The sequence below is a fragment of the Podarcis pityusensis genome (genome assembly GCF_964106645.2).
Source record: "Podarcis pityusensis genome assembly, chromosome: Z".
Lineage (NCBI taxonomy): Eukaryota > Metazoa > Chordata > Lepidosauria > Squamata > Lacertidae > Podarcis > Podarcis pityusensis.
This window is the reverse complement of record NC_138044.1, coordinates 3899795-3915848: the sequence shown is the minus strand read 5'-3', so window position 1 is coordinate 3915848 and position 16054 is coordinate 3899795. Positions and strand designations below refer to the sequence as shown.

Genomic DNA, 16054 nt, shown 5'->3' with positions numbered 1-16054 from the left:
GGGAGGAAGAGGAAATCAAGAGAAGCGTTAGAGAGGAGATCCTGACCAAAGACAAAACTTTTATCTTCCCTCCAAGGTACTTTGGAAGAGTTATGAAGATTTTTGCAGGATGTGTTTAACTTATTACGTATTTATTTAATAAGATTTATACAGTGGTACCTCGGATTACATATGGTTCAGGTTACATACGCTTCAGGTTACAGACTCCGCTAACCCAGAAATAGTACCTCAGGTTAAGAACTTTGCTTCAGGATGAGAACAGAAATCACGGCGTGGCAGCAGCGGGAGGCCCCATTAGCTAAAGTGGTGCTTCAGGTTAAGAACAGTTTCAGGTTAAGAACGGACCTCCGGAACAAATTAAGTACGTAACCAGAGATTCCACAGTACACCACTTGATTGTAAAAAAACACCAAACCCCTCAAAGCCATTTACAAAAAAAAGTAAAATCAAGAAAAAAACACAACCAAACCTTAAAAAGTATACAGAAGTTAAAATACTAAAACAGATTAAAATTACTTCTACTTTGTAAGCATCCGGATAGGCTTGGCAAGCACAAAAAAGAGTACAGTGAAGGCTCCTGCTTGAATTCAATAGGCCAGGAGTTCCATAGTGTTGGCATTGTCACACTAAGCGATTGAAAGATGGGTGTGGTTTGGCACCTCTAGCAGCACCAATTCCACTGTACAAAGCGAGTGGGCACAGGTGGGGTAAGGAAATCTCATGAGTAAACAGATCCAAGCTGTTTTGCTACCCAAGTTTTTCTTCTGTTTTACAGGGCACGATTTGCAGATTTTTGTATGCTTTTTATTGTAATACAATAAATACAATACAATAAATACCTCGGGTTAAGTACTTAATTTGTTCTGGAGGTCTGTTCTTATCTTGCCTGATACTGAGATTTGTAGTGGGACTGAGAAATTATGGTGAACAAACTCCATGAAGAAGGTGGTGTTGAATAATTGGCCCCAGGTGGACCAGAAGGAAAGCTCAGCTAGCTATTCATTCTGTCCCTTTAATAAGCCTGAAAATGACTTAAAATGTTCATAGTACAGCTTCCTTTTCTGTCAAAATGATGTACACCAGGGGTAGAAAATCAGTCCCAACTCCAACTCCCATCAGCCCCTGCCAGCATTCCCAAGATGCTGGGAGTTGTAGTCTGATAACAGCTGGGAGGTCAGTTTCCCCAGAGAACTGCCTCCTCCCACATGAATGCCAAGATCATCCTAAATTTGCCATCTTAAAAGTTAAATGGTAATGGACTGGAAGAGAGCCAACAAACTGAAGCTTGATCCAGATAAGACTGGTCACGCTGGTCGATGATCTCCAGCGGGCTAGGGACAAGGGTGAAAGCTGTTTCCTCATTCCGCTGGATCTCTCAGCGGGTTTTGATACCATCAACCATAACATCCTTCTGGACCATCTACAGGGGCAGGGAGCAGTGTTTTGCAGTGGTTCCGCTCCTTCCTCCTGGGCTGTGTCCAGAACATGGTGTTGGGGGATAAGTGTTCAGACCCCTGGGCTCTCACTTGTGGGGTGCCTCAGGTTTTGTCCTCTCCCCCATGCTTTTTAACATCTACATGAAGCTGCTGGGAGAGATCATCAGGGGATTTGGGCCGGGTGTTCATCAGTATGCAGATGATACCCAGCTCTACCTTGCCTTTAAATCAGAACCAGTAAAGGCGGTGAAGGTCCTGTGTGTCTGGAGGCAGTTGGCAGATTGATGGCAGCTAACAGATTGAGCTTGAATCTCGACAAGACAGAAGTACTGTTTTGGGGGGACAGAGGGCGGGCTGGTGTGGAGGACTCCCTGGTCCTGAATGGGGTAACCGTGCCCCTGCTCTGGTTTCGGTGTTCTGTTGCACCAGAAGTGGTTTAGTGCTGCTAGCCACACGACACGGAAAGCTGTCTGTGGACAAACGCTGGCTCCCTCGTCCTGAAAGCGAGATGAGCTCCGCAACCCCATAGTCGCCTTTGACTGGACTTAACCGTCCTTTACCTTTACCTTTTACCTTGGAGGGAAACAAGCTCCTTACCTACTTTCTGCAGAAAAGCAATTTAAGTGGACAGGGATAGAAGCATGTTCAAAAATAGGCTGCATATCTCTGCTACAAGCTGGTGAGTAACGGGCTGTCCACTGCTATAATAAGCGACTTCCTCATTTGCCTTGTATGTGAGATACTGTACTTGCTGGCACAGGGATGTGGGATTACTATACGCACGCTGAGCTCACGAGGCGAGGTGAAGATCCGGCTATTCCCGTGCTGCACTTGAAAGTGGTCGGACTGTGCACTCAGTAGAAAGGCATTGCAGGCAAAAGGACCCATGTCCAATTACTGGACTCTCAAGGTAGGGCTGTGGAAATCCCTTGCCTTAAGCTCTGGAGAGCTGCTGGTCAGTGTAGACCAGGAGTCAGCAAACGTTTTCAGCAGGGGGCCAGTCCACTGTCCGTCAGACCTTGGGGGGGGGGCAGACTATATTTTTGGGGAGGAAATGAACAAATTCCTATGCCCCACAAATAACCCAGAGATGCATTTTAAATAAAAGGACACATTCTATTCATGTAAAAACACACTGATTAGCGGACTGTCCGCGGGCCATATTTAGAAGGCGATTGGGCCGGATCCTGCCCCCAGGCCCTAGTTTGCCTACCCATGGTGTAGACCAGCGGTTCTCAACCTGTGGGTCCCCAGATGTTGTTGGACTACAACTCCCATCATCCCTGAGCTCTGGCCTTGCTAGCTAGGAGTGATGGGAGTTGTAGTTCAACATCTGGGGACCCACAGGTTGAGAAAGGCTGGTGTAGACTATGCTGAGCTAGATGGAACAAATGCCCTGGCTCAGAATATGGCAGCTTCAACCCATACAGAAGCAAGAGGGCTGGAATTTTATTTTCTCTTTAAGTGAAGGACCATAGCTCAGTGGTGGAGCATCTGCTTCCAGGCGGAAGGCCCCGGCGGGTCCCTGCCTGAAACTCCAGAGAGCCATTGCCAGTCACTAGGCTAGACTGTCAGTGGTCCGACTCAGGATAAGGTAACTTCCTGAATTCTGGGGGAAGCTATTACTCCCCCCACACGCCCTATGCAACCAAGCATGTCACTAGTGTAGTGTTCTCCTGTTTTCCTTATCTCTCCTCCCACCTCCAAATTATAGGTTATGATCAGCTGGCGTGGCCTAATAAAGAAACAGCTAGATTTAGTACAGCGGACGTTGGGTTTTGAGTTTCACCTCAGGCAGGCAGTCCTTTGGCCAGATGAGGGCATACTGAGCGCCAGGGTGCTGTTGTGTCAAGTTTAAGAGGCCCCATGGAATAACACACACTGATTTACATTTGCACTGATGCACAAGTCAGGATGGAACTAAAAACGAACCATCAAACTAAACAAACTATCTACCTTATTCTTTCTTACTTAGCTTATATGACGATGTTTAATGTACACAAGATCGTATCAGACTGATAATGGCTCTTTTAGAGTCTGTTCCTCCACCGCCCATGTCCTTTACAAAACAAAAACAAAAACCAATTATGTGAAACTTGAAATTTATCAGGCACCGCAGCCAGCTATGTAAAATGGGTACAAAGATCTCAGGCCCCAAGCACACATTATGTATTTATTATTATTTATTCAATTTATATCCTGCTCCTTCTGAAGGAGCCCCAGGTGGCAACCAGAGCATTAATAATTTTAAAGACTTTTTTAAGACTTCTAAAAACAATTAAAAACATTAGATTTCACTCAACTAAGTTTTCTTGACAGCAGACACACTGAAATTGATATACCCTAGTTAAAAAGGTAAAGGTAACGGACCCCTGACAGTTAAGTCCAGTCACGAACGACACTCATCTCGCTTTACAGGCCAAGGGAGCCGGCGTTTCTCTGCAGACAGTTTTTCTGGGCCATGTGGCCAGCATGACTAAGCCGCTTCTGGCACAACGGAACACCGAAACCAGAACAGCGCATGGAAACACTGTTTACCTTCCTGCCGGAGCAGTACCTACTTGCACTTTTTGGTGTGCTTTCAGACTGCTAGGTTGGCAGGAGCTGGGACAGAGCAACAGGAACTCACCCCGTCGCGGGGATCTGAACCGCCGACCTTCTAATCAGCAAGCCCAAGAGGCTCAGTGGTTTAGACCATAGCGCCACCCACATCCCTATACCCTAGTTTGACATATCTATTGAGTAGGGCCAATATAACTTCTATTGAGTAGTTACCATGAATATCCCAGCAGGGAGTGACATGCTTGTAAAGGCAAGTTGATAAAGATGCCTCAGGCGGCAATAGGCCAGGAGCAGGCAATGTGCTAAAAGCACTTTCGCTTCTAGTTTTGGCCACATTCATCACTTTCTCGCTTCTCCTCCACCTCACCCAACTCACATGCAGAGCCATGAGACAATGCACTTACTATACTGCTTAAGGCTGCACATTTGGAAAAACACTCAATGTTAAAAAGAAGCAGAAAATAGTTCCCCGGAAGCAGACAGGAAAGGTAGGATATAAATGTAGTAAATTAAAATAAAAATCAGTACAGTGGTACCTCAGGTTAAGTACTTAATTCGTTCCGGAGGTCCGTTCTTAACCTGAAACTGTTCTTAACCTGAAGCACCACTTTAGCTAATGGGGCCTCCCGCTGCTGCCGCCACGCCGCCAGGAGCATGAATTCTGTTCTCATCCTGAAGCAAAGTTGTTAACCTGAAGCACTATTTCTGGATTAGAATAGTCTGTAACCTGAAGCATATGTAACCTGAAGCATATGTAACCTGAAGCGTATGTAACCCGAGGTACCACTGTATAGATTTTTATTCGATGCTCTCTTACTGATGTGTGTAGTTTCTATCTGTGGGGAGATAAGACAATTAGGCCTGGACAATTTTTCTATATATTATTTAAAGTCCACCCTCTCTCACCACCAAGGAAATACAATAAGTGAATAGTAAGAGAGCCCATATAAGTAACGCTGACCCCGCCACTAAGTAGAAGAATAGAAGTATAACCACCCCACCCCACCCCACCCCACTCACCATTCCCCCCTCCCCTCTTTCTTTCTTTCTTTCTTTCTTTCTTAATTGTTTAAACCAGTGATGGCCAAATTTGCCCCTCCAGCTGTTTTGGGACTACAACTCCCATCGTCTCTAGCTTACAGGACCAGTGGTCAGGGATGATGGGAATTGTAGTCCCAAAACAGCTGGAGGGCCAAGGTTGGCCACCACTGGCTTAAGCCAATTCATGAACCAAGAACCTGCACGCGGACCACTAATAATGAAACATATGTTGTAGATACTTTTCCACATTTATCATGCTATTTTTGTGATACAGTGGTACTTCTGGTTTCGAACGGGATCTGTTCAAGAGGCCCGTTCGCAACATGAATAGAACACAACCTACAGTGGTGCGTCTGTGCACATGCAGGTTGCAATTTGCCACTTCTGCACATGAGGTCATTTTGCACGTCTGTGCATGCGCGAGCGGCGAAACCCGGAAGTAACCCTTTCCGGTACTTCCGGGTCGCCGCAGGACGCAACCTGAAAAAACATATCATGAAGCAAACGTAACATGAGGCATGACTGTATACAAATGGCATGAGAAAACTTGGTATACTTGTTTGCATAACATTATTCTTGTTTATAAAACCCAATTAAAAAATAAAAAAAAGTCCACATCATGATAGCTTTTGCATAACATTCTACCTGGAGATATATTGCTAATCATGTGGGGAAAACCGTGAAGCTGATTGTCACTTTGCTCATAATTCCCGCAAATTGTATAGCTTTGCTGGCTTAGCTCTCTCCTGCAGGGGGCAGCAAACCACAAGAGCAGGCACTCACAAATGAAGGCAGAATGACTGGGAACTACAGTATCCTTAAAGCAGACACCATAATTTTTTTGTTTTAGAACTAGGCTAGGAGCACCAGGCTGGTAGGTTATGTTGTTTAAGCCTCTTTCCCTCCCTCCTCTCTCTGTGTGTGAGAATGCATGCGCCCGCCTGTGGCACCCTTGTCATAGCTGGCTTCCTCTTCCTATTAACGCGCCTCTCCCCTTGGCAATCGTCAGTAAAGAATCGTCCGCATTGAGCTGCTCTGATGAAATCGATTAGGAAATCCCTTTCACCCTCATTCCACCTTCCCACCCTGCCTCCGACAACTTTGTGAAGGGAGTGGAGAAGCCGGTTAGGCTTAAAAACAAATAAAAAACCACAGATCTGCTGCCAGCTCCTGCTTCACAAACCAGGTTGCATGGCGAATGTTTGCCTAAGGAAGATGCAGAATCGCTTCCACCAGAACTACCCACCCAAGCTTAGGAAGCCGCACGTGAGGTGGTGGTTTTGGAAGAAAAAGTGGGGGTGGGGTGGGGGTATGTGAGATGTGGGGTGTGTCATGGGGGTGTGGGGGCTGTGGTTTGTGTAAATTACAGTGGTACCTCAGGTTAAGTACTTAATTCGTTCTGGAGCTCCGTTCTTAACCTGAAACTGTTCTTAACCTGAAGCACCATTTTAGCTAATGGGGCCTCCCGCTGCCGTCGTGAGATTTCTGTTCTCATCCTGAAGCAAAGTTCTTAACCTGGAGCACTATTTCTGGGTTAGCGGAGTCTGTAACCTGAAGCATATGTAACCTGAAGCGTATGTAACCTGAGGTACCACTGTACTTAAATAACTCTTAAATTAGCTGAAAATAATTTTTTTATCATATGCGAGTAATTAACATTATTTTACTAAATCTAATTGCCCTTAAAACTACATAGAACATTAACATATTCTCCAGAAAACTTTAATGGTTTAGCTGAAGCATGAAATCATTGAGTTTATTTTCATTTATGCATCAAACTTAATCCCCCCCAAAATATTTTCCCGGATTATATGTATCCACTATGATTAAAGGTTAGTAAAAATGTATCTGCTTTAGTAGCAGTAGTAGCAGTTGTCAGGACATTACCATGTTTGGTCTCCTTGTTTCAGACATTGTGATACATTGGAATATCGCAATGTTTAGGTAGTGATTTATCGCAATGTTGAAAACCAAATATTGCCCAGCGCTGTGGACAATGCCTAAAAAATTCAACTGACACAAGGGTGGCTAATCAGTGGCTCACCAGATATTGATGGACTCCGGCTCTCATCTGCCCCAGTCAGCTTGGGCAAAGGTCGGGAATGATTGAAGATGCGGTTTAACAATATATTGAGGACACCAGACTGGCTGTCCTCTGGGATACAGGGTTTAAAATGGATGGACGGACACACACACAAAAAGGCATTGAATGTGAACCTGAAACAAGTTAGGTGGCTACAAAAAAACCCCTATGGGGCCAACTGTGGAGTGGGAAGCATAAAATCACAACAACTGAGAACAGGGAATGCCTTCTTAGAGCACTACTATTGCCACCTGAGTCCAAAATGTGCTTGCTAGGGGCTGGTGGAAACAATTCAAAACATCTGGAGGGCACCAGTCAGTGAAGGCTGGGTTGTGGGGCCAGCCAGATCAACAAAAGAGCACACAATTTTGCATAGAAAAGCCCCCTCCCCAAGTTCAGTCCCTAGAATTGCCACCTAAAAAAAACGGACCACAGACATCTGTTGCTGAGGTCTTAAGAGCAGGGAACGTGCAACTCTCCAGGCGCTGCTGGACTCCCTTCATGCCTTGCCAGAAAAGCCAGCAGCAAAGGATGATGGGATTTGGAGTCCAAAAACATGTGGAAGCACATGCCTCAAGAGAGCCAGGTCTTCCGATCACCTGGCTATATCTCCCTCCCTTGTTTTAAAAGTGATTTGCCTCTAATTGACAAACGTGTACTCCAATTTTGCTTTCTTTTGTTTGCGGTTACTGTTTTATCTGTGGAAAAACTAATACAACTACCTATTTCAAAATAATAATAGTAGTAGTAGTAGTAGTAGTAGTAGTAGTAGTAGATTCGCCACTATAGTTTTGTTCCTTCCCTTTCTGGCTCGGAATCTACTACACAAGAAAGTACAGTATAAAGTCGGGTCCCCGTCCCCCCCCCCCCCCCCCGCAATGTGCAATACATTCAGCTTGGAATGCAATTCATTCCTCGCGTCTGCAAGTCGCCAGGGCTGAACTTGAAAAATAAAAGGTAGGGCGACAGCCTATAAAACTAACGTAAAGAAATCGAATTAATATCCAGCACTAGAATCCCCCCCCACACACACATGAACACACCAACAAAACAAAACAAAACAGGACTGCAGCCTAGAAAGCTAATGCAACGGAAAGAAATCGAATTAAAATTCGGTGCCAACGTTAGAAGTCACTAACCACACGCATACCAATGAAATATAAAACAAGGAAGCGGATCAAGCAGGCGCCCACGCCGCAATCTTTTTGGCGCGTGCAAAAAGCATTCCTGCTTACTCGTGGCTGCCCGGACGCTTAGAAATGCTGGTGCGAATTTTAAAACTGGTCTTTTTGTTTGCTTGTTTAATATCTTCAACTTTCAAAAGCGGGGTGGGGGGGGGGTTGCATGTGTGTGTTTTACTGCCTTTCTCTGAGGCTTCCGTTTGCTTGCACTCCCCCTTCACGGAACCAGCCCACCGACCAATAGCTGCAGCAGGTGCGAGAGTGGGAAGAGGATCCCTGCCTGCCCGCCGGCTGACGCAACCCCCGCCGGGCTTGCGAGGGGGTCTCCGGCGCCCCGGCGGTGCCTCACCTGGTACTCCATCCTGGGCGCGTGGGCCGGGCGGGCGCTGAGCCACCTCCGGGCGCCCAGACGGGGAGCCTGCTCGCGAGGCGGCGGAGGCGCCAGCACCTGCTGCTGGAGGAAGGCCAGGTGCAGAGCGCGGACCCGGCGCGAGCCCATCGTAAGCGCCTCCCCCCCAAGCACAACTTCCCCAAGCGGATCGTAAGCCTCGACCGCACCACGCCGCGAAACCGTCCGGGCTGCGCGCAGGCGCGGAAGCGGCCCTGAAGCCGGAGCGGCCATCTTTGCGGGTGGTAGCAGAGGGGCCCCAGGCCGTTTTGCGCAGAAGCAACCAGTAGAACCAACCCAGCCATCTTTGGGAAGGGCGATTCCCTTTCTTGCCCCGCCCCCTCCCTCGTCCCTCACTTGCCACTTTAGATCAAACCACAGGTAGAGGTAGGAAGTGGCAGAGAGGTGCCCGCACGGGCGCAGGGCTGTTTCTCCGTGAAAGGGACTGTCAACTGTTCCCTTTTCTTGCGAGGAATCCTATTCGGAATAAGGGAATTTCCCTTAAAAAGGGAAACGTTGACAGCTATGCATTTAACACAAACTGGATTTGTTTCAATCAAATTCACGGTTTCGTTCTAAAAGAACATATAGAAACACAAGGTCCTCTCAGACCCGTAACACAATTTGAAAATTTATTTAAGCACGGTGCTGGTTGGGGGAAGAAGGGATAGGTTGTACATCACATTTCTCAGTATAATTATGGAACTCCTTAAAAAGATATGGGAGCTGGATATTGGCACACAAATTATTCCCAGGGACTGAAATAAAATTTGGGAATAGCAACCCTTAAAATCCTTAGGGAAAACTCATTAAAATTATTACACAGATGGTATTATACCCCTTTGCAAATGTCAGAAATGTTTTATATCACCTAATTCTTGGAGGGTGATAATATTGGTGCATATTATCATTTACAGGAATGTCGGTTGGTGTGAGATTTTTGGGATTTAATTCTGACAGAAGTTAAACCATTGTTTGCTGCCGAAAATTAATGTTGCCAGATATTTTTGATGATATATTGTCAAAAGAATTGGTCTTATATATGATCTTGGCAGCATGACGAGTGGTTGCAACTCAGTGGAAAACAGCCCAAAATCTTACACCGGATGCTTAGTACCGCTCACTCTGGAAAATAGTTATAATGGAGAAAATCTGACATAATTTGAAATTTTACAAGGACTAGAAGCTCCAGACACATTTTAGATGATTTGGCATTCTTTTATGACATATACACCGGAACCACCACTTTCAATACAACCTTCATCACAAAATCCTGGCAAATCTGAAATTTGACTTCATGACCTGATACAAGTTGATAGTCTTCTCTTGGGCTTTGTTTTTTAAACTCATGTGCAACAACTCACTCTACATGCCTTTTGATTGTTTTTCATCTTTTAATTTTTGTCTGTTGTTATAATTGTTCTCTCTGTTTTATATACTTTATAAAATGAAATAGTAATAATAATGCTTTACCCCCCAAAAACTCACTCTCCGGTGGAGAAGAGTCCACTCCACCTTCTGAGGTAGCCAGTTCCGCAGTTTACATTGATACAGTACTGTATATCTAACATGACCAGATATATGAAGAGCTGTCATATGGAAGACAACAAGCTTGTTCTTGCTGCTCCAGAGTTCAGGACCGGAACCAAATGATTGAAATTGCAAGAAAGGAGATCTGACTAAGCATTAGGAAGACCTTTCTGAGCAAGAGCCATTTGTCAGAAAGCCCACCAGTAACTATTTATTATGACCACAATCTCTAGGGGCAGATTTCACATTAGTGAAGCTTCCTAAAAATAGATTTCACATTGTTCAGACCTCCACCTAGGTAGGACGAAGGCAAATTTACCTTGTATGTTTCTTTGAACTTTCTTCTTTCCATTATGACTCTCCAGAAGGAAGGTCTGATCATTCCTTCTGCCCTGTGGCAGAACGCATGCCGGGCAGCCTAACAGTTCCCAAAACTAGTTAAACTACAACTAAACAGAGGTCACTCGAGGCTGCATTCGGTACAGAGTCTCACTCTGGGTTTGTTTGTTTTTGTTTGGTTAGCCTATGACTCGGATATGCTTGAGCCATGTCCTACTACAATGCTACTCAGTTGTGCTTTTTAAAGACAGTCAGTCACATCCACACCATGCATTTAAAGAACTCTTGAGAGCTGCTGTCTACCTCTTCCAGAGTTCCAACTTCCAGCACCCTTAGTGAGCGGCAGTTCCCAGGACTCTTTTGGGAGAAGCCATTCAGATCATCTCACCTCAGCCACAGTCTTGTGAGAAGACCTGGTGTTGTAAACAAAAATTGCCCTTTTCCCTTATGGGGTATCCAAGAGCCCATATAGAGTCCTTACATGGGTGCCCTATTGGTAGGAGAGAATAACAGAGGCCAACCAGAGAATATTGAGAAGCAAAGCAGCTAGTAAGCTTGATCTTTATTGATCCGTTGCAACAGGGTGCTCCCCTCACTCGCAGGAAAGGAGGAGGAACCCAGAACAATGGCATGCAAGACCTTATCAAGACTTTTGAAAATGCCACCCTGTAGATCAAGACCACCCCCAGAAACATCATACATACATCACAGAAGGGGTGTAACCTAAGACCACGCCTCAGATACATCATACCTACATCACAGAAAAGGCGGTCTAAAACAGAAATTTGAATGTTGTTTTTCTCCTGTCCTTGTTTATCTCCTGTCTGGCAGATTACTTGATTGGATACTCTGCTTACTTGATTGGATTGCCTGGGGAGCCTGGCCAGTCTTTTGTAATGATAAATACTTAGTTCCTGGGCCAGGTCACAGGCTCACACCCTATTCATATCTTAAATGTGCCCTTAAGACAGGATTTGTGAGGAAAGAGACAATGGGGAGGTTTCCCACTTTGACCTTGCAGAGAAATCATTTTCTCAGTTTAGGAATCAAAATGGTTCCAGGTTGGTCTTCCTGCACTGATCTATGTACGTGCTTGGTTGGTACACTTATGAACATTACCATATATCTAAGACCTCAAAATTCCTATCACCCTAGGCAAGCCACTCTTCTCTCAGCTGCCCCACCCCCATCTACTAAGTAATAACATTGACCTACCTTACAGGACTGTTGTGGCTGTCCAGTTTGTTGCAGGAATTTATGTATAGGTGTGGGGGGGGTGCCCCTCCATCAGATATCATGCACATGCAGTCCACTACCAAAATCAGCACAATCACTTTTGTGACTTTTGTGATTTGTCCCCACAAAACACTTCATCACGGTTTCTTCCTATCTATTCAAAGGGCCTTTGCTGCACGATACCAAATGTAAGAATTCACTGATCAATCTATGTACTGGCTCACAGGGAAAACTTCAGAAATTCATATAGACATGTGAGCTTAGCTATTCAGCAGCCCCTTTGCCTGAGTGATAATTCCTGGCATCCTGATACCTGAGTGCCAGACAGGTAACGATTCCAGAAATAACAAACCCAGATGAAGACAAAAGGGTGTGATTAACTTGGGTGGGAAACAGGGAAATGTAAATATCTCTTTTGTTACACTTGATGGGTGTTTGGTGGAGGGCAAGGGGAACCATGGGGCAGAGTCCAGGATGCTCAGATTACTGCCACCAGACCTCCCCTTTCATGATGTAACCATGATATATTAGTGATGTAGTTTGGGGGAGGAGGTAACATGGGGATTAGCAGCTAATAAAAATTTGGGGGCTCTTTTGTTCGGGGCTTCCATCTTGTTCCACCTTGTGGCAGGTGGGAGTCCTTTCACGACAGTCTTCAATAAAGACCAAGCCTACTGGCTGCTGTTTTGCTCTGGTATTCCTGGCTGGTGTCCTTGTTTTTTGTCCAAGGGAGCCCTCAGATTTCTCCGTTAACAAGGTCACAAAAGCCAAAAACTGCAGCCAGGTTGTTGAGTGGATCACCTGGACAGGTACATATTACACCAGTGCTGAGGGAACTGCACACAGGACCATGTTTCAAGGTCCTGTTGTTTATGCACATAACCCTGAACAACTGGGGTCCAGGTTACCAGAAAGATCATCTCCCTCTGTATAGACCTGTAAGTTCACTTTGATCCTCCTGGGAAATTTTACTTGTGGCGCTGCAAAATATCATAGAGCATTGACCTGGGAAACAGGCATTTTTCTGCTGTTTTCCCTGAGCTACGGAAACCCTCTGCTGTATGTGAAGCAGCAACCATCATGCCCTTCAGATTTCTTGAGAAAACTTAACCTTTTTGTTCAGGCTTGGACCCTGTTTTACAGGTTTGACTCCCCTCAACTTTTATTTTAATCACTTTCATATGCTTTCATTTTTTAGCTTTTCTCTCATATGTGTGTGTGTATTGCTATCTTACTGGTTTTGATTTTGTTTTTTGTCATAGTCATAGAACCATAGATGTTGTTTTTAGCTGTATACCACTTAAATAGATTTTAAAAAAAATATTAAGCAGTTTATAAATGATGAATGAATGTGATGCTCAGATTGGACAGTCATGGTCACAGGAACCAAGTTTCCCCACTAGCACAAACACTGTGTTGTAAACAAAAATTGCTCTTTTCCCTTATGGGGTATCCATATAGAGTCCTTACAATAGGTTCCCTATTGGTAGGAGAAAATAACAGAGGCCAACCAGAGAATATTGTTGTTTATCTCCTGTCTGGCAGGTTACTTGATTGGATTTCCTGGGGAGCCTGGCCATTCTTTTGTAATGATAAATACTTAGTTCCTGGGCCAGGTCGCAGGCTCACACCCTATTCATATCTTAAATGTGCCCTTAAGACAGGATTTGTGAGGAAAGAGACAATGTGGGAGGTTTCCCACTTTGACCTTGCAGAGAAAACATTTGGTCAGTTTAGGAATCAAAATGGTTCCAGATTGGTCTTCCTGTGCTGATCTATGTATGTGCTTGGTTGGTACACTTATGAACATTACCATATATCTAAGACCATAAAATTCCTATCACAACTGCAGGAATCTACTGCGAAATTCACAGTACCCACTAAGATTGAGTGTGTGGGGTGTGTGTGTGTGTGTGTGTGAGAGAGAGAGAGAGAGAGAGAGAGAGAGAGAGATGACCCTTTATTTCTGACTTCAAAACGCTGTAGTTAAAAACCGCAAGCTGTTTCAGTGTCTAGTTCAACTTCCCTTTTTCATCTTACAGGAAACTGTTAACCAATATGACCCAGACATAAAACCTTTGGAACTCAATGGTTGAGATATATTTCAAAATTTGTTGTTGTTGTTATATTTATTTATTTATTGAATTTATATACCACCCTATACCCAGGGGTCTCAGGGTGGTTCACAAAATAAAATCAAGATATAAAACTACAGAATACCTAATAAAAATAGAAAGCTTCAAGCAAGCATTTAATATAAGAGCATATATGGCTATTGAAATTTTTTAAGGCATATCTGAATCCCTCACATTGAATGGCCAAGAAGTGAGCATGACTGAGTCAGTACTCATCAGTAAACAGGCATGTTCCTGATCTATTTATTTTATTAATTACAGTGCTTTTTTTTTCTTTAAAAAATGTTTAGGGGTACTCTCACTTTGACTCAAGAAAATCACCTGGAAAGGAAATGAAGCTGCCATCGGATGTGGTAACAATGAAACTGACCAATCACTGTGCTAGAGTCCAACTCTCACTTTACACATTAAACGCTCGCTTCCATCTGAGACTCAGGAAACACCGTGACAGGAAATGAAGCTGCCATTGGGAGTAGGAATGGAACTGACAATTCACTGTGCTAGCGAAGAAACTTTTTTTAAAAAGTTTCTTCTCCCGTTAGATTCACAAAATATTTAGGGGTATGTATACCCCTGCATCCCCCCCAGAAAAAAGCACTGATTAATTACATTTGTGTACCACTTTTCTTTCAAGCAGCATAGTTTTCCTGCTCCCCATTTTATCCTCACAACAACCCTATGAGAAAGCTTAGGCTGAGAGCGAGTGATTGGCCCAAGGATTTGAACCCTGGGTCCCTGTCCAACACTCTAACCCAGGCTTCCTCCACCTCGGCCCTCCAGATGTTTTGAGACTACAGTTCCCATCATCCCTGACCACTGGTCCTGCTAGCTAGGGATCATGGGAGTTGTAGGACAAAAACATCTGGAGGGCTGAGGTTAAGGAAGCCTGCTCTAACCACTACACTACACTGCACTTCTCTACTGCTGTGTTCTGATACCCTCTGACATACCAAGACAGTCTTCCTCTCTTGCACAAGGTGAGCACTGTCCCACATTTCTCTCCACCCTGCTCAACCTTGCAAAGCAAACCCATTTGAAACCCTTAAACTTCCCATTGACTTTGGCTGGTTTACACACATTTTAACCCTACCACCCAAAGTCCATTTAGACCATCTAGTGGCCACAATTCCCAGCTGCCTTTCCCCCCCATCTCTGGAAGTAACAGCAGCAGGGATTTGAGTAAAATGTTGAGGCACTATTCTGTCAGAGCTGTGTAAGAAACTACCCTGGTAGCTAGTTTCATGTTCTCATCCAATCTATGATTTGACATTTCAGAGAGAAGTACAAGCCACAGAGAAAATAAGCAAATGAGAAGCATTTGTCTGCCGATGGTGGTTCATTTTTATATAGATTAACAACAACAACTTTATTATTTATACCCCTCCCATCTGGTTGGGTCACTAGTGAGGAAGCGTTTGTTGCCACATAGAATAAAACCAGATTCCAAGTATATTTTAGTGCAGCAGTGTATTCTGGCAGTATCATCTCCACCCGAAAACCAAAGGTAGAAACAAAGGCAGAAATTCATGCCCTTCTAAACTAATTTCAGGCCAAAAATTTTTTTGAGAGAGAGTTAATATACATTTTACAATACCAAATAAAGTCTAGCAATATAACCATACTGTTAATGTGGGTTAACTCCTTTTAAATTATTCTAGTTGTAATTCCCTTAGAGCTGTGTGGAGGTAGGATCTGACTGTCTGAAAGCCATCATCTGAGGGCTGGCAGGTGGTTGGATGTGATACAGAGGGGAGGTTGTGTATCCCTTCCCAGCAGGCCCCCTCCCTGCCCCAATATGCCCTCTCCTTGGATGTTCCACTGGACAGAACAATCACAGTTGTAACTTCCAAGAGGAGATCAAACAATCAGCCCTCTTCGTTCCAGACCTCCTGATCAGAATGGTATTTATTTATTATTGATTTCTTTTATCCCACATTCCCTCAGAGGAGTTCAAGATGACATACATAGTTGTTCCATTTTATCTTTACATCCACCCTACAAGTGAAGTAAGCCAAGAGATAATGTGTGTGTGTGTGCGTGCGCACGCAGACATATGAGAGAAAGACAGACAGACAGACAGACAGGTCCAAAAGGGAGAATTTGTACTCCACTCTCTCCACACT

At 44.5% G+C, this 16054-nt stretch overlaps 1 protein-coding gene across 2 annotated transcripts in view; it reads right to left on the bottom strand.

Moving 5' to 3' along the window:
* Window positions 1-10621, bottom strand: part of FPGS (folylpolyglutamate synthase) — a 47499-nt gene extending 36878 nt beyond the window's left edge. The window contains exon 1 of one of the 2 annotated variants that reach the window (XM_080990908.1): window positions 10541-10621. In XM_080990908.1, the coding sequence (XP_080847034.1) occupies window positions 10541-10603 (63 nt within the window). In that variant the 5' untranslated portion in view covers window positions 10604-10621. Of the gene's footprint in view, window positions 1-8652; window positions 8939-10540 lie in introns of those variants that run through there. The other variant, XM_080990906.1, reaches the window with a different exon arrangement.
* Window positions 10622-16054: the final 5433 nt, after the last annotated feature.